Raw genomic sequence first — 25,233 nt, 5'->3', positions numbered from 1 at the left:
TACCTCACTGGAAACATCGTTGTCGCAAGTCACATGTGTACCAAGATAAACGAATTCTTCGACCACTTCAAACGTGTCACCATCAACACCACTAGACCTGCCTCTATCCGTACCTGCGACCGTGTACTTTGTCTTGTCTAAGTTGACGACTAAGCCTGTCCACGCTGTGTCCCTCTTAAAAGGCACGAAGACCTCTTCCACTGCTCTACGATCGATTCCAATTACATCAATTTCGTGTGCAAAACCAAGGAGCATATGCGATCTTGTGATGATAGTGCCGTTTCTTTCCACGCCAGCTCTCCTGATAGCTCCTTCAAGAGCAGATTTGAAAGTGCATCGCCTTGTTTTAGCCCATCTATGGTCACAAATGAGGTTGAGATCTCATCTGCAATTCAAATACTTGATTTTGAAGTAGCAAATATCGTCGCAATTTGCGAAAAGAATATTACGTGTATAGTTCGGTTCGAATTTTTGTCCTTATTTTCTAACACATCAAGCATTCAGGGAAGCAACTTTGATCCAATAGTGTTAGTCATATTTCTCAACGGTGTGTTTCTTTGATTAAAAATGTCATAGTTCTTAAGACGTTTCACAAAAAGTTGCACAAATATGCAGATGAAATATTGTTATCTTGAAAGTACTATCAATTCACTATCAAATACTGAAGAAATGGTTAATGTCCATAAGTATCCAAGAATGTTATGAAAAAATTAACTGTGAGTATATGAGTGGTATCTGTGTTCGATTTTGATGACCCCAGGTATCGATTTTTAAATAGAGCTAAGAAAGTCCGTAAAACCTAGAATAATCTGAACAATACAGTCTATTTTTGTCAGATGAATTTTAAATAAAAATGCATATTTTTACAACCGGAAGTCAATTTATACAATATCCAATAAATTCTAACAGATCTTTGTTTCCCCGTTAACAGGTTACAACTGGGGCTACAAGGCAGACCCGATGAAGGGTGCCTGTCTCGGGCTGCGTAACGGCATGTGCAGTTGGCCCAAGGGACGCGGTTTGGGTGGAACTAGTTTGATAAACTTCCTCATATACACCCGTGGTCATCCACGGGATTACGACGATTGGGAGAGTGCTGGAAATTTCGGTTGGAGTTATCGAGACGTGCTGCCGTACTTCAAAAAGTCCGAACGGGTTAAAATTAGCAAACTAAAGCGATCGCCATACCATTCGGGGAATGGGTATTTAGACGTTGAATTCTCGTCATTCGAAACACCAATGCTGCGATCCTTCATAGAGGCCGGGAAACAGATGGGTTACCAGGAAACCGATCCCAATGGAGAGATTATGATGGGATTTTCGAAGGCGCAGGCAACGATGCGTAACGGAAGAAGATGTAGCGCTGCGAAAGCATTTCTTAGACCTGTGGCAAACAGACCAAATTTACATATATCTATTAACTCAAGAGTGACGCGTATTTTGATTGATCCCATTACTAAGGTGGCTTATGGGGTAGAGTTTCTTAAAAATAAAAGACGGTACGCGGTGAAAGTTGGCAAAGAAGTGGTTTTGTCAGCAGGAGCTATAGCTTCCCCACAGTTGCTGATGTTGTCCGGTGTTGGACCTAAGGAACATCTTCAAGAAGTCGGAATTCCCGTAATTCAAGATCTTCGAGTAGGATACAATCTACAGGATCATATGACTCTGCCTGGATTAGTTTTCACCGTGGATCAACCCGTATCTATACGGGAGCGTGACATGCGATCCCCGCCGATTATCTTTGATTATTTGCTGAACGGGAAAGGACCTTTCACTATTCCAGGTGGAGCCGAAGGAATAGCTTTCGTGAAAACCAATATTACCTTTTTGCGTATGATTGCTTAAATGTTTTTTGTTTGGAAAGCTTTTAATGTTTTTTTTTTGGTTTTCAGCCCCAGATTATCCGGATGTTGAAATGGTGCTAGGAACAGGAGCCTACAATAATGACGATTCTGGTTCGCTGAGGAATGCTTTCGGGATAACTGATGAGTTCTATCGAAAGACATACGGTGATATCATTGGACAGCATGCCTTTGCCATGTCACCGGTGCTGATGAGACCGAAAAGCAGAGGTAGAATTATGCTGAAGAGTAAAAACCCGTTCCATTGGCCACGAATGCAAGGCAACTACTATGAAAATTATGACGATTTGGTAGTGCTTCGTGAAGGAATTAAACTAACCGTACAAGTAGCGGAATCACCGAAGTTTGCTCGTTTCGGTGCAAGACTTCATAAGCAGCCATTTTTCGGCTGTGCACATTATCGATTCCGCAGTGACGAGTATTGGGAGTGCTGTATTAGGAGAATCGGTACAAGTTTACAACATCAGGTAAGTGTTCACATTTTTTAAATAGCAGTGTTAACTATATTTGCAAACATTTTCAGTCCGGAACTTGTAAAATGGGTCCTACATCGGATCCGACAGCAGTCGTGAATCCAGAACTTCTAGTTTATGGCATCCGAGGGATTCGTGTTGCCGACTGCTCGATTATTCCGGTGATTCCAGCTTCTCATACCAACGCAGTTGCTTTTATGATTGGCGAAAAAGCAGCTGATATGATCAAACACTATTGGCTCAATGAGATACGATAACACCGCATAGTCATCAGAATAAATGTGTCCCCAGCAATGTGCTCTAGTCAACCGTTACCATTATATCGAAACCGAGTTCATTCGGGAAGAGTTTGAATCGATTTTAATTCACTTATTATGTCAATACTCGTATGTGTTGTCGTGATGATACCTTGACGGTTTTTCCCGATATAGAAAGCTCAGAGTGTGCTTTGAGGTTATACTAGAAATACGTAAAAACTGAGTTTAGTATATCTTTCACAAAGCTTTGCCAGTTGTATGTCATTACATAACACTCCAAGAACTGCCAATACCTAACACGTTTTCTACGTAAATCATAAATATTGAAATGTGATCAACCTCGCACAACACATATTTCTAACATATTTTTTGGAAACGACGTAACTGTAAATGATAGCCGCTAATTGTGTATTCTCTCTTCCGGTAAATAAAAATTTTGCAATGCATATAAAAAGAATGTTTTTAGCTGGCATATTATTTAATACTATGCTAGCTAAATTCATCATATTCTGATATGTATTGCAAAATTATTATAAAGTTTATTAAAATCGCCGCATAACTAGAAAAAGTAAGCTTATAAACAACGGCTCCTATTACGTTGTTTTCGAAAATTATGGTGCATTTTTCTTTTCCATTTCACAGTTCGATTCATTTCACCAACCTTTGTTTGATTTCCAAGGTTACTGTTGTTTACTTTAGAAATGTTAAAATCATTGCGGCGCTCGCAGTGCCGAATAGGATATAAGAATAAAGAATGCGAGACTGTTTAATGTAAACACAACCGGCCAGTAGGGAGTTTATTTTCTTTCCATCCGATCAGTTCCAGTGGTCATTGGGCGCGTGCAGGTTTTTCTTGTTTCTCTCGATCTAACGAAAACCATCGAAATTCGTTTGTTTTGGATTTTCATTTACCACCCCCTTCCTGGTCGTGGCGCCCGCCTTCCTCTCACTACTGCCCAGCAGTAGTCGTGTTTCGTTCGTTTTCCGTTCGTGGTAGTACTAGAGTAATAAATGTATTTTACAGTACAGTGTAGGCGCATGCGGCTTGTTACAATGCCGCATGTAAGAGTATAAAAAGTTGATGGTCCTGAAAGTTTGAAAAAAATTAACTTAATGTATACTATTTAATGTGTCAATATAATTTCTAGTTTAGCTTTTTTAGTATTTTAAAATAAGTATGCACAGTTTTAAGTCGAACCCATACACTAATGCAAATCCTTCTGGTAATTCTATTTGCTTCCTACACTTTAAATCTATAAAAAAGAAATATTAAAATTGTCAAGCGCACACATACGTTTTATGTAACAACTGTATACATATTATCTATGCACAAACGCAAGATATATGTGTGCATTGTTGTAGAATCGAATTTAATGTGGCTTAATTATGGAAGATTACTATAGTGTTAAGTCAAAATTTCCCAAGCGTTCAAACAATTTTTCGCCTGTCGAGCAAAAGCTCGTTTTGAAAAGATTTTTTTTAGTTATCGAAATTCGTAATATTTTTACCTATTTACTTTTTGCAATTGCTTTGAAAATCGATTTTTCGTCCGAAGGGCCTAGTGTCATACCATTCGATTAGGTTCGTCGAGTTCGGCAATTATCTGTGTGTGTTAACTCAAATGTAAGGTACAACGTTCCCATAAGTGGCGATCAAATTCATTTAATTCCGACTTCCGGTTCCTGAGTTACGCCTGATGTCACGCATGAAATTACCACATAAATCGGTATCAGCTTGTTATCTAAAAGATGCAAAACTTAATAAAATGTGTTCTCAAACTTAGTTTCAAATGAAAGCGATAATATCCCTATTGACTGATATCAAATGCCATTGGAATCGGAGTTCTGGTACGGATGTTACGGGTTGAAGTATGCGGTTTCACGCGAAATTCCCGTACAAACCGGTATAATAATAATATCTAAATAATGCAACACTAATTGAAATAAGTCCTAAATTGCTTTTAATTGGAGGCCCTGATCGCTAATTGCAAATAAACATCTCTTTGACCACATTGAGAACCGTTGAGGATTCCGGAAGATCCGAAAAAATGGCCAAGTCCCGAAATTAGATTCACATCTGTTTCTCATCAATTGATGACTAGATTCTCATAATCTTAGTCTTAAATAAAGAGTATTCAGTATATAATTTGATTACAACCGAATTTCATTTGAACGTAGTGTAGGTTCCGAAGTTATGAATAAAAGGATTCGATTTAAAACTTTTTACCTTTCTTCTACAGAAAGGTTAGGCAATTACTCAGAAAATCGACTTTTTCGCTGAGGCCCGAACATTCGAAATTTTCATATCATTCGACTCACTTCGACCAGTTCGGCAAAAGTTATTTTTATCGATGGTGAATCTTCAAAAGAGACCTCTACTAACTTGGCCGTGGTACTGTCGGATTCTTACTGCAGCTCTTTCTCCAGCAAGCCTACCGACTAAACATCAACCTCTTGTACCTCCTCTTCCTCCCGGGATCACCGTTGGGTATTACTTCGGGATTTTTATTTTCCTTATTTTTTTTTATTTTTTCATTTTTTAATTTTCTTAAAAAAAAATTTGTGCGCGGAAATTTGTACCGGCGCGCCGTCGCCAACTTCTAGACGTGAACCGATCCAGAGAAATCGAAAACCTAATTCGCATCCGTTCACAGCCACCCTCGCACGATTTTTTACCGACGTGAAACTGCTTGTTGGTGCTGCCTACTTAGTGCTGCTATCTCCGCCGTCCTTGAGCCCGATTTGATTCATTTGATTCATTTGATTCATTTGATTCATTTGATTCATTTGATTCATTTGATTCATTTGATTCATTTGATTCATTTGATTCATTTGATTCATTTGATTCATTTGATTCATTTGATTCATTTGATTCATTTGATTCATTTGATTCATTTGATTCATTTGATTCATTTGATTCATTTGATTCATTTGATTCATTTGATTCATTTGATTCATTTGATTCATTTGATTCATTTGATTCATTTGATTCATTTGATTCATTTGATTCAATTGATTCATTTGATTCATTTGATTCATTTGATTCATTTGATTCATTTGATTCATTTGATTCATTTGATTCATTTGATTCATTTGATTCATTTGATTCATTCGATTCATTTGATTCTTTCGAATCATTTGATTCATTCGATTCACTCGATGCATTGGATTCATTGGATTCATTGGATTCATTGGATTCATTGGATTCATTGGATTCATTGGATTCATTGGATTCATTGGATTCATTGGATTCATTGGATTCATTGGATTCATTGGATTCATTGGATTCATTGGATTCTTTGGATTCTTTGGATTCATTGGATTCATTGGATTCATTGGATTCATTGGATTCATTGGATTCATTGGATTCATTGGATTCATTGGATTCATTGGATTCATTGGATTCATTGGATTCATTGGATTCATTGGATTCATTGGATTCATTGGATTCATTGGATTCATTGGATTCATTGGATTCATTGGATTCATTGGATTAATTGGATTCATTGGATTCATTGGATTCATTGGATTCATTGGATTCATTGGATTCATTGGATTCATTGGATTCATTGGATTCATTGGATTCATTGGATTCATTGGATTCATTGGATTCATTGGATTCATTGGATTCATTGGATTCATTTGATTCATTGGATTCATTGGATTCATTAGATTCATTAGATTCATTAGATTCATTAGATTCATTAGATTCATTAGATTCATTAGATTCATTAGATTCATTAGATTCATTAGATTCATTAGATTCATTAGATTCATTAGATTCATTAGATTCATTAGATTCATTAGATTCATTAGATTCATTAGATTCATTAGATTCATTGGGTTCATTGGATTCATTGGATTAATTGGATGCACTGAATTCATTGGATTCATTCGATTTAATTGATTCGTTTGATTCATTCACTTATTCATGCATATTTATTTTTTAATTTTATTCAACTTATTTTTTTATATTTTTTTTCATTTCTTTGATTTTATTCATGTCATGTTCAGTCGTTCTTTGAATTAATTTCATCCAATTGGCGAGATTGAGTCAATCTACTATTTTGTTAAATAATCAATGAGTTGAACTAATTTGATTTATTTACTTTATTAATTCGATTTATGAATCATTTTTAATTTTATGAAATGAAACAAAAAATAGATTCGCTTTATATTTTTTTATTTCATTTGTGTTATTGATTTTCTATGAATCATTCAGTTTATTCGTGGTTTTTCCGTGCAGGACTCGAAACTGTGTTCATCCCACGTCCAGTTGGGTACCTACTTCGCATGAGTTCTGCAAACTAATGAATAAACCAACAGTAATATGTGTAAGAAATGTCTCATCTCACTGCTAGGTGGATCAAGTGGGCCTTTTAATTCAACTTGTTTTTTTCTTCGATAGTACTATCAACAAATTGGCTTTCGCTTTTTCAAATAAAATTTACACAAAGCATTTAAAAAATCACTTTTTCACCTAAACTTTGAATTTTGTTAGATTTTGAACTTAATGTTATCAGATGTAGGGGAACTGTGGGTAAAATAAACAGGGGGTAAAATGAACAGGCAGCCAAATCAAGTCAATATTTGTCAAATTTAGAACAAACTGCACAGAAACCTGACGTGTCAAGTCAAGCAATAAATTGAAATCATTTATTTTGATTAATAACTGTCTTTCTGTCTTGTGTGAATGGTTCTCGTGTACGCACCCGGTGTACGTACACGGATGTTTGAACTAGAGTTTGCACATCGTTCACTTAGGTTCGATGTTGGAGGCGAACCTGTACATCGAGACGAAGCATATTTAAAGGTTGAACGCCTACACGAAATTGTGTCGCAGAAACTGGACCCAATTTGGAATTAAAGCAATTGCTCGATACAGTATTCGCACACTTTCATCGCTCTTTATTGCTTAAGATGCACCAAAGAAATATAATAAAATGAGGTAAATGAAAATAAAATAAAATGAACACTGAAATAAAGACAAAAGTATATCCTAAATTTTGTTTGTTTTCGTGTTTGTAGTTTGATGGACAATTTCGCTCTTCAGCCTAATTAAATAAATTCAAAGTCATCAGCTATTTTCGCTGTGGATGAAAGATCGATGAAGTACCCCTCTATTTCATAGCAAACTGTCATTTGTCAAGGTGAGTGAAGCAGACAAGACGGTGACATCATCTAGGAAGCACTCTGTTGTGTCTTCTTGAGATCTAGGAAGATTTTTGAAAAAGTTCAAAATTATCATTTGAAGATTGATGTCGGAGCAGCCAATGATAGCAAATGGAGACCACGATTTTTGTTCATTTTATTCGGATCTGATCAGACGATAAATAATTTTAACTTAATTTGTTTGTTATAGACGAGTTCTTTCGGTGGAATTGTTGGCTGCTCTTGAAGTTAAGGTTACTGTTGAGCCTTTGTTAGAACTTCGCTAGCAACCAGTTAACAGTTGACTGTGATGACGAATAATCGTTTTTTTATGCCTATTAAAATTTCCTGAAGACACCGCAGTGTGCTTTCCACGCGATGCAACTTTTTTGCAATTCTTCACTCTACTTCTCCTGTTAGCTGTGGAAGAGATCAATCTCTGTTCAGCGTAGCCCACAGGTTACAGGTAGCGAGAGTGGGTGGTGCTTTTGAATTTCTTATGGTTAGTCGGGGGTGAAATTTTCACACCCGTCCTAATTACAATCGCAAAAAATTTAGAGCTCAATGAGGAAAGCTCAAACAGTGGTGCCAAATCAAACGGTGCATTAATGTCAATTTTGGTAATCGACAAAGTAGAGTTACAAAAAGAATGTAAGAGTTTATACTTGCCTCATTTAAACTCAGCAGCCTCACCGAAGGTTGCAACCCTATATGTAGTGGTAAAATTCATACTTACGATTCTTAAATATATTACAAAAAAGATAAATTTAAGGTTTACAGGAACGTGTCCACTGGACTATGAAATAGACCGAGAAGGAATGACCGGAACGGTGAAAATTCACTTTTTTCTTGGTAACACTGAACAAAGACACAATTCATAATTCAAGACACCATATTTTTAACATATTAAATACACAAATTTGTTTCATGCCAAAAAAATACGAGTTAAATAATGAAAAATAGAGTTTTCATTCGTTGGATTTGTACAGAAAATCTGACTCCGAAAATTGAAATCTGTTGTAATAACTTGTCAAAGTCGATACACAGTTACAGAAAGGGTATGCAACTTGAAGAATGCCACAACATGTAACAAAAAATTGTCTTAGCGACAAATGTTGCTTAACAGGAAAGATTATGTACATAATCTGGAGCTGCCCTTTTAAATGCAAATGATGGAGACCAAAAAACAACACATAATTCATAATTCATGAATCGTTTCAGCACTAGCCATCGGAATTAGGATGCACTAGCACTACAATCAACCCACCGTTATGTAACAAGTGCACAAAGAGTCCTCATACACAGGAAAAATACCTGTCAAAACAAAACAATTCCGGTTAGTACAACGGGAGAGCCTGTACTTCACTACCCATTAGGATAAGCACAAGGTGCGGTATGCGGCGCAAGGTACCAACACCAACACACGATCGCTCGGTCGTTCGACATCGGTTTTTCACGAGCTTGAACTTTTGGGGGAAGTGGGTGGCAGCAGGATGGCCATTTCGTTTTTCCACCTTTACCACATGTAGGTCTACCATACCAGTCCACAATGTGAAGCAGCTGTCTGTCACTGCACTCCGTCAGTTTCTGTTCGGGTCGTTCGGTGTTTGGATCGTCTTTGGCGCTACGGGTGTGTACCGAGGGATTAGTTAGATTTCCGTGATGAATACCTGTGTGTGCTGAGTAATAACAATAGTAATAATAATAATAATAACAAACGAAGTTGTAATCGTGGGAAATATATGAGGTAGAGGAAACAGTTTCGAGCACGGCAAGAATAGATTCGTCACCGTGTCCTTGTGTCATAGTTGAACCGCCGGTAGCTTTGGATAAAACTTGCTTTGGAAAAATGATTTGGGGTGCAGCCGAAAGGACTTTTTGATCTATACGGTGCGTCAGTGAAGTGGCTATATGTATTCGAATCAAGTTTGGCTGAAATTCGGCTCGCGCACTGAACGGTGTTTTATTGCCTTGTTTTTCCGTTTCTCTAGAATTTCAGAACAACGGCAGGTGCAATGTTTCTCGCAAAGAGCACTGTGGAAGTGGATTACAGTCAGTCACTGGAATGGATTGGAAACAAACATGCAGCCCGTTGATTCATTGCGCTCGTTCACTAATTGCAATATGACTTCATGGTAGCTAGCGAACGGTTGAATGGAGTAACAGATTCCTGAAATTGATTGAAGTTCAGAATAACGGATGGTTGCGACTTGTTTTGTCCTGCATAGCACTAAGTGCAACGTTTTGTAATCCGAAAACTACACATCACTGCCCGGATAGAATTTTACAATAGCATTTACCCTACAAACAATCATAAAATAATAAATATTATAGTAATTACTGTTTCAACATTGTTCGATGCCAAGTTCTCACAGTAGATTTACAACAAAATTTCATGTAACAATAAATTTCACTGTTCAGCAAAAAACTGATACAGTGCATTCACATTAAATTTTACAGTTTTAGAGAAAAAAATGTATGGAGAAAAACTGATTTTTTTAATGTTAAGATACATAACCACCCCCCTTTTTCACTGTAAAAGTCTATTTTACATTGAAATTTACTATAAAAACGTTAAAGTTTATTGTTTTTGTATTGTAGCATAACACTAAAACTTACTGTAAATTATTGTAAAAATACTGTACTGTCACAGTGAAAATCAAGGTTTTGTTACTGTACATTTCTATTCGGGTGATCCGTTATAGGAGCAAGGAAAGAACAAGCGATGAATTGTGCATCAGATGGCTATGTCGTGAAGAATTTGATTTAATGCCTGCGTCACTTATGGATTACCATTCAGGTGATCATCCGAATAATGTGAAATGCTGTTCATGTTTCACTTATTACATGTAAGCTTCTCCAATGCCTTTATCGGATTTTTGATAAAATCGCATTGGATTTCCAGTAGACACTGAAGATTGCAAAAGGAATGCGTACTTCTTATCTGCTGTGTACTATGATGGGTAAAGGATCGGAGTAAAGAGGAATCATTTTCTTTGGATTAGTTTCATTTCTGGTAAAGGATGTTTTTGTTTCGATCATAGCGGGGGTTAAGCCTTTCATGCCCAACTTTTATTCTAGTGCATGTAGATTGAAGGGTTTCAAAACAATTTTTCCTTGAAAACGGTGAGGTCAACAAACACGAAAAGCCAGCTTCCCTCGCAGTGCTAGAATCTGCTGAATTTTTACCTTGTAATGCTTAATACAATTCTACCAGAATATTTACAATAGTCCACTTGCGTGGAAAACGTATGCAAAGACAGTCTAAATTGAAAAGTTTTATCAGTTTTCAATAATATTGCAACATAACGAAGATATATGAAAAACTATTTCCCGTCGTCAGCGTAAAGTGGCCCTGGCAGCACTGCTCCATCGGAATCCAATCAGACTAATTGCAATAACTTTAGTTCTAGAGCCGATCCTTGTAACTGTTAATACTCAAAATGAAAGGCAATAGTCACGTTTATTGACCTTACTTGTTTTTGTAAGCAAATCTTGCCTCAATCAAAAGTTATAGCTGTTTAAAAACGTTGTTGAGCACAAACAACATGGACATGAAGAGGTTAATCATAGGACCATTTGCCTCTACATGGCACTTTCATTTACGAATGAAATTACTCTTTTGTCTGAATAATTTTAATTTGTTAAACTTTCTACAAAATCCATTAAATTAAATTGAATATTAGATCACGATAAAGCATTAGTTTCATAATTACCTTTACTTACAATGTACGGTCGAAACCAGAATACTTTACCTGGCAAACTCTGAGTACAATGGAGACGCACTGTATTTCAAGGATTGCATATAGACAAATGATTATCTACTCGCGTAACTTGTACACCAACTGAACCGGAATGACGTGAGCTCGCAAAGGAGGGAATACTCACACCTCAACCTCAAATTTCCGTGTCGTCCTGCTGAACACTTAGTTAACGAACTGAAAATATTATGACCAATTTTTTCATCCATCCCACGATTTTGTTCATACTTTTTCGAAATAATTAATTTTTAATTTCATGTATGTCGTACAAAAGATATCGTCGGTGGCGAATTTATTTACCATAGATGTTACGATATGTCACGGGCTGCCACCCCTACGGGCTTGACCCGGAGACTCCGGTTTTTGGAGACAATCTCCGAACCTTCGGGTTTTACATCAATTTCTCCGGGTCTAGTGAGACGAAGAATAACTTGAACTGAATTTATTTGCTTTGAATGAGTTCTTCCGGTGTTAATGTTGGCAGCGGTACCTTTTGCCTGGAAGAAGGACTTTGTTCATTTGTTGGATCCTTTCTAGCGACTAAAATAAAGAATAGCCGATTTTTTAGCGACAGCAAAAAAAATCCGGAAGATACTAAAGTGTACTTCTAAGTCGTTGCCGATTTCCTGCCTGTTTCACTCTACTTCTACTGTTAGCTGTGGTAGAAAGCAATCCATGTTCGGCTTATCCTCCACAGCGAGAGTGGCCGGCGCTTTTGGATTTTTTGTCGTTAACAGGGGTAGTGGAATCCCACACCTATCTAAAGCTTGCACGGTTTGCAAACGCGAAAAATTTACAGCTTACAGCTTTGAATTAAATTGAATGAATGGTGAACGGGATGTGAGTTAGTTTTGGTAATTGATGCCTCGACGCATCAATGTCAACAGCAACATTCCAGTTTAAACGGGATTCTTCCAGTTCTTTTTACTCGATCCAGTCAAATAGACAAATGTGTAATTCGTCCAGTTTTTTAAATATTGTCCAATTTTATCCATTTCGCATACAATGGCATTATTATTTGGCAGACAATGGTAGCTTACTACCAATAAATATATAAAATTACCAAGAGAACATCCTCTCTGGAGAACAAGTTAATTGTGTTTCAGGAATCGTATATTGCTGCACCTTGTCATATTTCAATACACATTAGAAATCGATATGCTATGGAGCGCAGGATTCTCTATATAATTGAATTTTTGTTAATTATAATATTTGTTCTTATTACTACTTTTTTACTATTAATTTTTATCATTACGACGGCTGGAGAGGTTGGGATTGTTTTCATATCTTTTAAATAACTAAATCTTTTCATATTGCACAATGATGTTTGACATCAAGTTTGAGAATCCAGTTCTTTTATGAAAGAGTTCAATTTTTTTGTGAAAAGTGTAATGGCACCCCTGATTGAAAGGATTAATTTGGAGAAAATTTAGATGAGGACATAAGGGATGATCCATAAATGACGTAGGATTTTTTGAGTGATTTTCAACACCCCCTGATAATTACGTAGCTTGACGGTAACCCTACCCCTCCCCTTGTCCCCGTAAAAAATAAAAAAACGATGTCAGTTAGATGAAACTAGTAAGATTGTCGTGACATCAGGTCAACCCCTATTCCCTTTAAAAAAGCTACGTAGCATGATATGACCCCCTACCCCCCTGTCGTCACACATCATCACAAATTACAAAACTCCCCCCTCCCCCATATAATGCTACGTCATTTATGGATGGTCCCTAATTAACATTGAGAGCCTCTCTTTGTTTACTTTCTCTTTCGGTAATTGCGATGTCACTATAACACTTTCCAGTACATGCCGAAGGACGATGTTTTTACTTGAATATTATGCAAAGAGTTGAGTAGTAAATATTGAATCTAATGAGTAACGGACAGAAGAGAAAGACCCAAAAGAAAATCTCTCATTGTTACTTACGTCCTAATTGAAAACATTATTGGCAACGCTGCCTCGACGAGATACAGAAAGAATGAAAGAGTTTATACGTCTCTCATTTAAACTCAGTAGGAAGACTTGATTTCAACGATATACTCGTACTTTTATAAAAGCCTATCCAAGGTCCGTAAAAATCTGGATGTGGCAACCCTAGATATGTGCTGTAATTTTGTTATTTTTCTGTGCAGTGAACCAATACAGAGTGCGTGACAAATTTTTGTGGTAGATGAAACGTTTTAGAAAAAATACACCACTTTTTGCAATGAACGTGTTATGGTTTATTTTTTATCGTAGCAATTTTTATCGTAGAAATTGTAAATCATTTTATTAACAAAATCATCTTCCTTTTTTAATAACTGTTGCCAAACGCTTCCGGGAACTGCCGAGAAGATGTACATACAAAATAATCCAACGCATCGATACCGAGATTGCTAAGGGGCAGGATTCATTTTCCTAAAACTATGGAACATTTTCTGCAAGCCATTTCTGCTGAGCTGCTGCACAGTGGTACGACTTAGAACAAAAGATGGACTAAAGTCCAAACTTTTCCGTATCGGTTCATATAGGACGTTTTTATGTAATTTTGGTACGCTGAATTCGTTTTCGATATTAAAACATTTCAAAAATGAACATTTACTATTCATTAGGGTGTCTCAAAAAATTTTTTTTCTAGATCGTTCTTAAAATTTGTGTATATTAATTTTCGTGTGCTAAATCGTTTTTGATAATAACATTTGCAAAAAAAATTGATTATACATTAGGGTGGCTCAAAAATAATTATTTTGCTGTGAAGGTTCAAAAAAATTTTAAAGACATTTCCGTGCGCTGAAATCCTATGTTGGTTATAGAAAATAGAAATTAATTTTACTACTTATTAGAGTGGCTCAAAAGTAAATATTTTGTCTTTTATAAAGATTTCTTTCAATTGTAATTTTGGAATTTATTTTCCGTATTGAAACGAATTGATTCTCATTATGTGGCTTTAGAAATGACTATATTATTTTTAAGGATCAAATAAGATGTGATCGACTAATTTTGGAAAGTTTAATTCATTAGTGGGTTAATTGGTATGAAACCTACATCTTTTTTCATTTTCAAAACAAACATTTTGAACGTCTTAGTGGAATATTGATTTACATTCACTAATCAACAAGATGGTTAACGATTTTGTTTTCGCAGGTGTGTTTTAAGTTGCTTAGATTGCTTATTTCATACCTTAAATTAAAATAAATCCAAAATCCTTTTTTCGCGTATATGGTTCATTTAAAAATGGTCTTATTTTATTAGGATAATATCTTATACCCTTAAGCTTTATCAGCGCTATGCAAACTCGGAAAAAATAGTCTCACCAAATGACTCTAACTCAACTATGTTCACTCAATTTGACAGTTATTGCGTAAGTTAGCAAAAATAGTTCATGAAACATTTTATGACACATTTCAGATGGTTGAAAATATTTACCGAAATTTTAAACATTCTTAATTCCTTTACCACTTAAAAACCATACTTCCCACTCGGCTCCTTACTCTTGATCACTAGTAAAACCCTTGTAGATCATGCTCTAAATGCTATTTGAAAGTTGTGCATAAATTAGTGTCATTATTCTAGTCATAAAGTGAATATTCAAATTAAATATCAGTAATAACCATGCGTCTCCATTCACAGTTTTTTCAAATTTTGACTGCTTATCGCAAATTTTCGCAAAACTAGCATAGGCTCATTTTAAAGAGAAAATGAAAAGCTTTCGAATGAGCATAGTGTGATCGCGGGCATTCACGGGCGTCGTTGTTGTTATCGCTTTAGAAGTTCGAATTCAATAAAAATTCATGACAAACAGTTATCTAAATACTAACTAAATCAACTAGTGACTTATTTTTGGCGATTTTACGATGTAATTTTATCACACGGATAATTTTGGTGAAGTAATGCAATTCATAAAATCAACCGTTTCTTTGAAAAACGAGAATAACCGTATGTAGTTCCTATGGTCAAATAATGCAAAAAACAGTTGAGTTATGCTCTTCAAAAAGCTGTCAAAAATTCATTTTGCATTCAAATCACCTAAAATCTCGCAAAAATGTCTTTGATGGCTCAGCTGATACGAGAAAAATACTAGTGAGAATATCGCATAACCTTCATATATGGACTTAAGTCCGGGCTCGTCCCACTGTGCTATGGTCAAATAATGCAAAAAACAGTTGAGTTATGCTCTTCAAAAAGCTGTCAAAAATTCATTTTGCATTCAAATCACCTAAAATCTCGCAAAAATGTCTTTGATGGCTCAGCTGATACGAGAAAAATACTAGTGAGAATATCGCATAACCTTCATATATGGACTTAAGTCCGGGCTCGTCCCACTGTGTGCTGGTCGCTCTTGTTGGAAGGTCACTCCACGCTTCATCTACGGTACAAAAAACATCCTGCGGTTATATTCACGTTACACGTCGACTGTTACCCATCGTATACAGCGCAGATTTGTTAGTTGGGTCGATGGACAGCTGTCAAACACATTTGCCCGGAATACGCACAAATGGCTCACTGAACGAAGAGCTGCTGGTGCCCTAAGACGATATCTCTTGGTTATCAGCGCGGCGTCCACTCAGTGCACTAGCGCGAGTAACAGAATGTTAATCTCCGAGGAATATTCTTTTCATTATATTATATGAATATATGAATATTCTATTGGAATGGTTGATAAAACAGTTCCTTAAATTGGGGAATTTCCTTTAATTACACTATCCTCACTTAATAAATTAGTCGCTTGATAAATAAAGTCTAGAGAATATTTTTTATATTTTTTAATTTCGCCTAACTGGCAGGGCTGTATGTGTTAGTTAAATTGTACCGTTGTTATATTCTAACTATTTGTGGAATTGAAATAAAGAAACGAATATTAATTTGTGTTCGTCGGATCTAGTGCACGCCGTTATCCGCTGTACGTGATGATCTATCCCACTGACGGGAAATAGTTTGCAGCACACTGTAAAAAAAGGAAGAACATATCAAAACTGAATAACTCCAGCTTAACCATTTTGTATGGAAGGCCGAATATCCGGTATTTTGACGTATTATCGTACAATGGCTTTCTTCAGTATTTCGATACTTCTAATTCAAAGCCTACCTCTCAAGTAGTTTGTTGAAACTTTCGGGGTTATCAACTGAAATGTTTTTACTGGAATTTTTGAAGTGGTCTCCTATTTTTTATTCGTTTATTTGACACGGCTCAATGCGTTAGCTTAGAGGAGCCATTTGTCTTTTATATATTTACAAAAAGTAAAAAATAAAAATAGCAATAAATTTTATTTTGAGTCTGTAAGATCCCGTGCGCTCAACTTGCTATCGCGAGCGGAGATCTTTTTTCGCGTCGGGAAGATGTTTCTTCTTTCGCCAACTTTGGGGTTATCCATGTCTGTCTCGTTGTTGTTTTCGTCATGATACTCGCGATCATATGTTCTTCCTGGCTTCTTGCCCTTGCGGGTCACGAATGTGAACACTTCATTCTTGGTGGTAGTTTCACTGGTGGTATTAGTGGTTAAGTTTGAAGCTTTTGCAGTTGTCATTATTTCCTTAACTGCAGCCACAAATTTGGCAACCGTTTGTGGTTCAGGTAAAGATATTGGAGTCTGTGTGTTGGCATATTTTTCTGGAGATGAGCTTTCCTCAGTTGTTTCTGGGCAGGGTTGTCCGTAATGCACCGCTTGTTCACAGAACTGGCACGTATTAGTTTGTGCTTGATATGTAAAAAGAGTTCGCTGTGTAATGGTATCACCCCCTTCTGTGTTGTACTGTAGGGTAAGGTAGGAGGGAATGGGTTGGTCTACCCGCATTCTCACCACAAAGACACCATTTGAAATACTTGGGAAGTAGTTTCTCCATGTGTCCTCCGTAATAGATTCCACTGTTCCGAAATGCGACATGAATCTTTTAATTGCCACTTTGCAAGTAAGTGGAGATAAATCATGTAATTTAACTTCAATATTCCCATTACCTATGTATATAGGGATCTTGATTTCAGCGTTGTCACAAACAAGCACGTGTTTTAAGTTGTTCTGTAAAATGAATCTTTTCGCCTGGGCGGATTTGTTGAAGGTTATCAGCACCGCATGCCTGACGTGCTCAAGCTGTATGCAGGTGACTTCCGAAAACCGAAGCTGCATTTTCACCTTCACCCATCACGAATACTTGGTCTTACGCGATAAGAACTGAAGTCACTGTGTTAGGCCGAATAACCACGTTTTGTTGATGAGACTCATTCATCTTCATAGACCACGCAAGAATAAAAATAACGGTATCCTTTGTTGTTCAGACAATGCGCACAAGTAACTTTTTTTTCGTTCGCTTTGCACTGGCTCGGACAGAAGCAGGAGCACACTGAGTATCGTGACCGATGCCTTTGATGGTTGAAAATAGACTGAAGTGATCTCCTATTGTTGCCTATAAAAGAAGCAGGTACTTATTCTATATTCTCACATTTAGAAAACTTTCAATACTTTGTATTTCATGACAAAAAGTTTTAACAAATGGCGACTCAGTGGCAATCATAACAATGCGAATTACTCTTCACCAGTTTAGCCATAAATCAAATTGCTCGCCATAAATACGTTATAAAACTGCGAGTATTTATAGCTGCAACGGTGGAAGCTTGATTCTTTGAGTTTTAAAGACGTCTTTCGTAAAATATCTTATTTTATTGAGAATGTTTATAAAACAACATTAAGCCAGGTCACAGGGGTTTATAGTAGCGTTAGCTATATAATTTCTTGAGCACTTTAAAGCTGCCATAAAGCAAATAATAAGGCCAAGAAGATTTTTTTTGTTGTACTCACTTACACAATTTATTGGAGGTTTTAGGATAGCTATGAGTTATTAATAGGAACTGAATTATCTGGCAATGTTTATTACCTTTATAAAACCGATAGAAATGGTGGTGACTGTAATAAAACCTTTATAAATTTAGTTAAACCCGAAAAGCATTAGATTTGTTGCTTGGGTTGGCATTATAATTACCTTATATATGTCTTATGATAGCACTAAATGCATGTATAATGTTTTGTATTATATAAGCTTTATATAAGCATGTAGAACTGACAATTTTGTTTGAGATTATACGCATTTAAAATGTTAATGTAGAAGTCAATTGCATTGTGAAATCTGAAATACTGTTTTTTTGCAATATTAGTGCTTATTTATAGTACAACAGTTTCATGATTTTTGTTACTTGGTCCTTAACTTAAACTTAACAGTTTTAGAGATTATTGAACTTGACAAAAATTCTGTGCAACGACTCGTTCTTAAAGGGCGAACACGAAATTATTGCCACACCGAAAATGTCATGCCAATTTTCTTATAATGTTTAAAATCAAACCAAAATTTTAGGGTTGTTTTATACATATATTTACTTCAAAAATCAAAAGAAAAGCTAATCGATGGAGCCTTGAGTGTAAAATTGAACGCATTTTCGCTTGATGCCCTCCATCAGTCTTTGACTGTCTTCTTGCTCTTCCGAAGTTCCCGCTTCATCATTGCCCAGTACTGCTCCACTGGGCGCAGCTCCGGACAGTTTGGCGGATTCATGTCCTTTGGAACAAAATGGACAGAATTGGCCTCATATCACTCCAGGACACTTTTAGAATAGTGGCATGATGCCAAATCTGGCCAAAATAGGGGAGCTTCGTCATGCTGCTGCAAGAACGGCAAAAGGCGCTTCTCGAGGCACTCAGATTTGTAGATCTCGCCTTTTACTGTGCCCTTTGTTACGAAAGGTTCACTCCTCAGTCCGCAAGAGCAGATGGCCTGCCAAATGAGATATTTGGAGGCGAACTTCGACATTTTCTTCTTCTTAAATTTATCGTCCACACAGAACTTGCTCTTGCCTGTGAAAAACTCCAACCCTGGAATTTGCTTAAAATCGGCTTTTATATACGTTTCGTCGTCCATCACACAGCAGCCATATTTTGTCAGCATCTTCTCGTAGAGCTTCCGTGCCCGAGTTTTAGCCGTCGATTGTTGTCGCTCATCGCGGTTTGAGAAGTTCTGTACCTTGTATGTATGTAGTCCAGCTCTCTTCTTTGCATTCTGGACGTAGCTCTGCGACATGCCGATCTTTTCAGCCAAATCACGGCTTGAGACGTTGGGATTTGCTTTAATCATCCGCTTCACCTTTCCCTCCGGCTTTTTGTGCTCCGGTCCCGGTGTTCTTCCAGCTCCTTTGCCGTGGTCCAACGTCAACCGCTCCTGGAACCGCTTCAACACTCTGGAGACGGTTGAATGGTGAATTTTCAACATTTTCCCCAACTGCCGGTGCGACAGGTCAGGAAATTCCAGGTGTTTGGAAAGAATTTGTTCTCTCGACTCGCGTTGGTTCACCTCCATTTTCGCTGAATCGAAAAACACGACTTCGAGTTTGACAGCATGTAAACAATACACATCCAGAGGTGGGTAAGAAAACCGACCGGTACGTACATACACTGGTATTGTTCTCAAAATCTCAACACGTGTAAACGAGTGATGCACATCGTATTCGGTTTGGATTTCGTTCACACGGTAAACGAAGGAAAAACCTCCACCGACTCTCAGTTTACAAAACCAAACCGAGCCACTCAGCACCGTTTACATGTGTGTACGAATTTCAACTTGTGTTGATGTATTCTCAGCAGCGGTTTCGGTTTGGCTTTAGAAAACCGGGCCTGGTTTTTTCTGTACACGGTGCTTCGGTTGAAAGAGGAAGCAGTAAACTCGTCTGCAGTGCTGCCGAATAGACAACTGAATTGAGTTCAATTAGTTGTTGAGAGTCAATGGGGTAATATAGAAATGGCTGGTTCTGAGCAGTTGTTAAAAGTTCAACAACTGTTTAAATTGAAATTAAAGAAAACAATGAAATCAGCGATGTCAATAAAATAACAAAAACAATAAACTCAATTAAATTAATGAAATCAATAAAATTAATTAAATCAATTAAACATGACATGACATCAACACTCAATGCATTCAAAGTGGCCTGTATTTATATCGCCAATAATCGTATCAATGAGATCTAATCCACGTCTGGTTGCGCTGGTTAGGCGATTCTCGAATAATCTCGAGCACACACTCGCATTTTGTATACATATATCCTTATTATTACTGCTACGGCGCATCGTATTGATACATCTACCCTTGCACAGAGGCAATTGCGTGTATGTGTGTGGTATTTACATATGGTAAGCAACTCAGACGCAAGTGGGGGGAAACTCACGATTAGGTTCTTATTTACTGAGTGCTGGTAATACGAATTTCAGTTATTTTTGCTGTTACTGTACATCGTTCTGAAACATCTAGAAGGTTTGGTCGCGTACATTCGAGTTTAGAGAAAACTACCACTAAATTATTCAATTACAAAAAAACTTAATTCATTGAGAACAGCAACCAACTAACGAATAGCAAAAACACTTTCATTTTATAGACCGCCATTAAAAACTAAGTTTCTTTAAGGAATAAATATTTCCGGCGATACCAGTCGATGTGTGTATGTAAATCTACTGCAGAACAATTAAATTTTTAAAAAATGTTGCGCAATAATTTGAATAAAAAAAATTTGATCACATTGTGTCCAATCCCGAAGTTGTCTGTCTCATTACAACAAAACATGTAAAACGACCTTCAATCATTAATGTGGATATTGTGGATTAAATCATCATGAATAGGCCGCCATTTTGAATTTCAATTCAAGTTTCGTTTCCTTGGAAATATATGCCTATTTAAATATGCATGCTTTTAAATGCTAAATTTTCGTGAAAATAACACCATATTGGGATGCAAAATGAATAACAATTTTTAATCTCTACACAACTTTTCGACATCAAAAATACCCTTGTTTCATGATATTTTTTACCATTAAAACGTTATTGAATACCAGTAGTATTGAATATAGCTCGCCATTTCAGATCTCTTCAGAATATCTTGAATATACCGTCTCTTTTGATCTGGTATCTGCTGCTATAGGTATAAAAATAGCGGAGGCTATTAAATTTCCTTTTACTTTCGATTTTTGGGCAGTTTCCCATACCAAACATACCCATATTGAAAACTTCCTGATGATAAATCATTATGAAAATGTCGCAATATTGAGTTAAGGAACGCCATTCATGACCACGAACATAATTTATTTGAACAGAAATATGTCTGAAGACATTTTTTCAATTACCGAAAAGATACCTTATATTATAAAGAAATTTGTTCAGAATTCTTAATAAAAATACTAGCAGCACTAGCACAGCCGATTAACATCAACCCGAATACACAACCGCAACACAACCGAAGTTTGGTTTTGTTATTCTCTCGTGTTTCCTTCCCATACTCGTGCACCGGTAAACGAAAATCAAAACCAAACCGCGGTGCTGTGTAAACGAAACTCGGTTTGGTTTTCGTGTCTCGTATAAACACAACCAGCGATGAGACCGCACACAATGTAAAGGAAACATAAACACTTGTGAAAATTTGGTTTACCGTACCGGTACTCAACCGGTATTTTCCCACCTCTGTACACATCAATGAGAAATTGTGCCAAATTAGGTTGATTTTTACCCAATGGTAAAAAAGCTATGCCCTGTTGAATGTGTCGCAATAATTTCGTGTTCGCCCTTTAGATTGCTACATCAAGGGTTATAATATAAAAAAATCTTTGTATTCATTGCTTTGCTTACGTTAACTGGATAATTGCTACGGTGCACAGTGATCGGAGGCTGCACAAAACCTCAAAAATGTTTTAATTATTGATATTTTATATTTTTCCTAAACTTCATGTTGCGAATGATATATGTATATTCAAAACAGTATCATTATTGGCTGAGAACATGATTTTAACAGCAGTTTAAACGATGTAATGTCAGGACTTTTTGATGATTTTCATTTCCGAAACCTCAATTTCTATGTTCATTTCAAATGCATGTTGCTGGTCCCATTTTAGCACAACTTGTTTCATTTTACAGGGAACTGAATGAACTTTGGGTGCAACTGTAATCTATTCCTTAAGTTTGCTTTGGATTATGATTTGTTATGATTATGATATTAATTTTTTGTTACTTATATGGAGGCGCGCGGTGTTTAGTGCAAGATAATTAGAAAATATAACGTAAACCACCACGTTATACAATGGATTTTAAGTAGTGTTCTCCATTTTTATGATAATGTTGATAAAAGTAATCAGTAAAAGAAAACCTGCCATAAAAATGGAATCATAATCACATGAAAGGTTCGATAACATTGTATGGAAAGCTGAGCATTTTTTATGACTTTTAACATCTAAAATAAGACAGGCACCTCAAAATTAGCTTAATTTGTGATTTCCAGACAAATTAGACAACATTTTAGGTTTTGTCCCATTTTTTTTCGACGAGCCGCCACTGTGCGGTGTTTTCATTTAAAAAACTGTTTCCATCCAAAAATGATTGGTGGGTAATGGGACATAACCGAAGTGAAGTAGAATACGCTTAGGTTGTTAATTCGAATGCACATTTTTTACAAAAATAGTATAGTCCAGAGTTGTTGCAGATTTTAGGATTTCTGACAAGTATGATTTGCAGCCTAAAACTATTTTTTGATATTTAAAGAATTTTGGTGACAAAACAAACTTCCCGTATTTTATAAAAGAGGAAACTTCCTCAAACAAGTATGACTATTATTTTTCTTCATGAAGTTAAGCATTAAGCGCATGTCATCATCCAACTTTCGTCATAACTGCAGAGGTAAAACCTTTAATTAAAGTACGTGGAAGACTGAATTTGTTCAAATGATGTGATATTTGATATTCCAACATGCTTTGTCGTTTGTCAACTAGTTAAAGTTGTTTTCTCGCTACATTGAATATTTGAGACATGCTTCGTTTGCTCATCAGAATTGGAAGCACGTTTTGATCTACTGTCCTTTCCAAACACATATACAGCAACTGATTGCTTGTTTTTCGGCTCACTCCTCTCATCATCAGCTGCTGGCACCAAAACAGGAGCAGTAGGTATCAGTACGATGCTGCTGCAATAATATAGCGAAAATATTATTATCCGAAGCCAGCCGAAAAGCAACTGGTCAGTCAGTCAGTGCCTGAAGTTGATGGTTTTGGAGAAGTGCCAAATCCGGAAACTATACGGAAAGGACCAGCGTGAATCTGTTGAAGAGCACCGTCAAGAAGCGGCAGCATTCCAGAAAAGTTTGAGCAAAGATAGCAAATCACAAGAAACGCTGGGGAAAAGTACATCAAACTTAGCACGTCATACATAAAAGTTTAATCATTGGGTCGGTGCCGAGTTGAGTGAGTGGTGTGCTTTTTTCTGATTGACACAGAATATCTCAATGTTCTGATTTGGCAAAGTTCGCACAGTTTTACGAGTGCAGATGTGAGGGTGTGTAAAAGTTTGCTGCAGTTTTCATCAGCACAACATCAACGGTGGAAGGTTTTATTTGCTGCGAGTTCTTGTTTTATTGCGTTTGGATGTGAGATTCAAGGAAAGTGTGGAAATGATACAGTTGGTGATACGTGGTCAAGCTGGACTTACTCGATTTCACGGAATATTTACTACTTGCTGCTGCAGTCGTTCGCTGAAATTCAATCTGACCAGATGATACGGAGCAGTCGTCAATAGGTAAGTTGATTGATCATGTAACTATTTTAATCAATTTATACACCGTTTTTGTTATATCTAGATATTTTGTGTGGCTCACGATAACGGATTCAAACAAAACTTTGTAGCTGTGTTCTCTTTATGAATCTCTATGTTTTTGCTCTTGCAATTAGAACATTTTGACCCAAGAGCAACTTTTTAAAAAGGGCGTAGAAGCATTACTTGTACAAAGAATGTTTGTTTACTGCATTTTATACAGCAAAATTACCGGAGAATGAATTAAAGGGAATAAGTAGCTCTTAAAGGGATTAAAGAGTAATAAATAGTTCCTAAAGGGAATAAAGAGTCTTTATATTTCTATCTCTTTTCGATCTCGAGAAACGCAGCTAACTAAAACGATTTTGTAACAGAACTAAAATGAGAAATGTATTCAACAGTATAGTCGACTGGTTTCACTAAATATTTCTCTCTTTTGTAATTTAATTACAGACATTTTAACCTTATGGTCATTCGTTTTTCGAATTAGAGAAATCTCCAATCTTTTGCGCGGTGTTGGGATTCGAACTTAGAAAGCTGCGCCCAAGGCAATCGACTGACTAACTGCGCTATGTCCGTTCGTCTCAATAAACGTGTTTGTTAAAGCTTTCATTCATTGCACCATCTTAAATAATATGTGCTGCATCTTTCCGTTATTCTTCTACAAATTCTTCTTATCTTTTCACTGCAATAGTCAATTCTTTTTAAACCTTCCATATTGTTCTACACTAATTGATTGTTTAGAATAAAAATTCCAAAATTCATTCCTTTTGTCAACCTTTCAATTATTGCCATAAGCGGTTCAATTTAAAAAAAAATTCCGGGTTATCTTTCCCTCGTCAAAGTAAGGTTGTAAAGTTGTTAAATAAATAGTGTGTAGTTTTACTCGTTCAGCCCAGTTAATACAGGGGTTTGCTTAGTGATTAATGATGAATTTCTCAGTTCTATATTCCAATTCTAACCACTCACCAATGACGAAAGATATGTAAAAGGTAATTTTCTACATATACGTAGATATTTCACCAAAAGCAGATCAATCTAAACTTGCTAGGATATCAACCGAAATACGACCCACTGCAATCAATCGTCCCTGATGAGTGCGATTGGGCCCAAAGTGCTCCCAACGAAGTGATATAAATGAAGACGATCCTGGG

At 36.5% G+C, this 25,233-nt stretch overlaps 2 protein-coding genes across 15 annotated transcripts in view; both read left to right on the top strand.

Moving 5' to 3' along the window:
• LOC131684478 (glucose dehydrogenase [FAD, quinone]) overlaps positions 1-3,495 on the top strand; it is a 73,865-nt gene extending 70,370 nt beyond the window's left edge. The window contains exons 3-5 of one of the 2 annotated variants that reach the window (XM_058967404.1): positions 932-1,831; positions 1,893-2,329; positions 2,386-3,495. In XM_058967404.1, coding sequence (XP_058823387.1) covers positions 932-1,831; positions 1,893-2,329; positions 2,386-2,592 — 1,544 coding nt within the window. In that variant the 3' untranslated portion in view covers positions 2,593-3,495. The remainder of the gene's footprint in view (positions 1-931; positions 1,832-1,892; positions 2,330-2,385) is intronic. The other variant, XM_058967403.1, reaches the window with a different exon arrangement.
• A 5,797-nt stretch (positions 3,496-9,292) lies between these two features.
• The window catches only part of LOC131684476 (uncharacterized), a 231,462-nt gene continuing 215,521 nt past the window's right edge, over positions 9,293-25,233 (top strand). For 2 of the 13 annotated variants that reach the window (XM_058967396.1, XM_058967389.1), the window contains exons 1-2: positions 9,325-9,632; positions 9,734-9,877. The gene's annotated coding sequence lies outside the window, so the exon portion shown is untranslated. Of the gene's footprint in view, positions 9,633-9,733; positions 9,945-17,809; positions 17,901-23,793; positions 24,065-25,233 lie in introns of those variants that run through there. The other 11 variants (XM_058967398.1, XM_058967393.1, XM_058967394.1 and 8 more) reach the window with 10 other exon arrangements.

This window comes from Topomyia yanbarensis, chromosome 2 (assembly GCF_030247195.1).
Source record: "Topomyia yanbarensis strain Yona2022 chromosome 2, ASM3024719v1, whole genome shotgun sequence".
NCBI lineage: Eukaryota > Metazoa > Arthropoda > Insecta > Diptera > Culicidae > Topomyia > Topomyia yanbarensis.
Note: the sequence above shows the minus strand (reverse complement) of the source record. Positions and strands in the feature narration are given on the sequence as shown.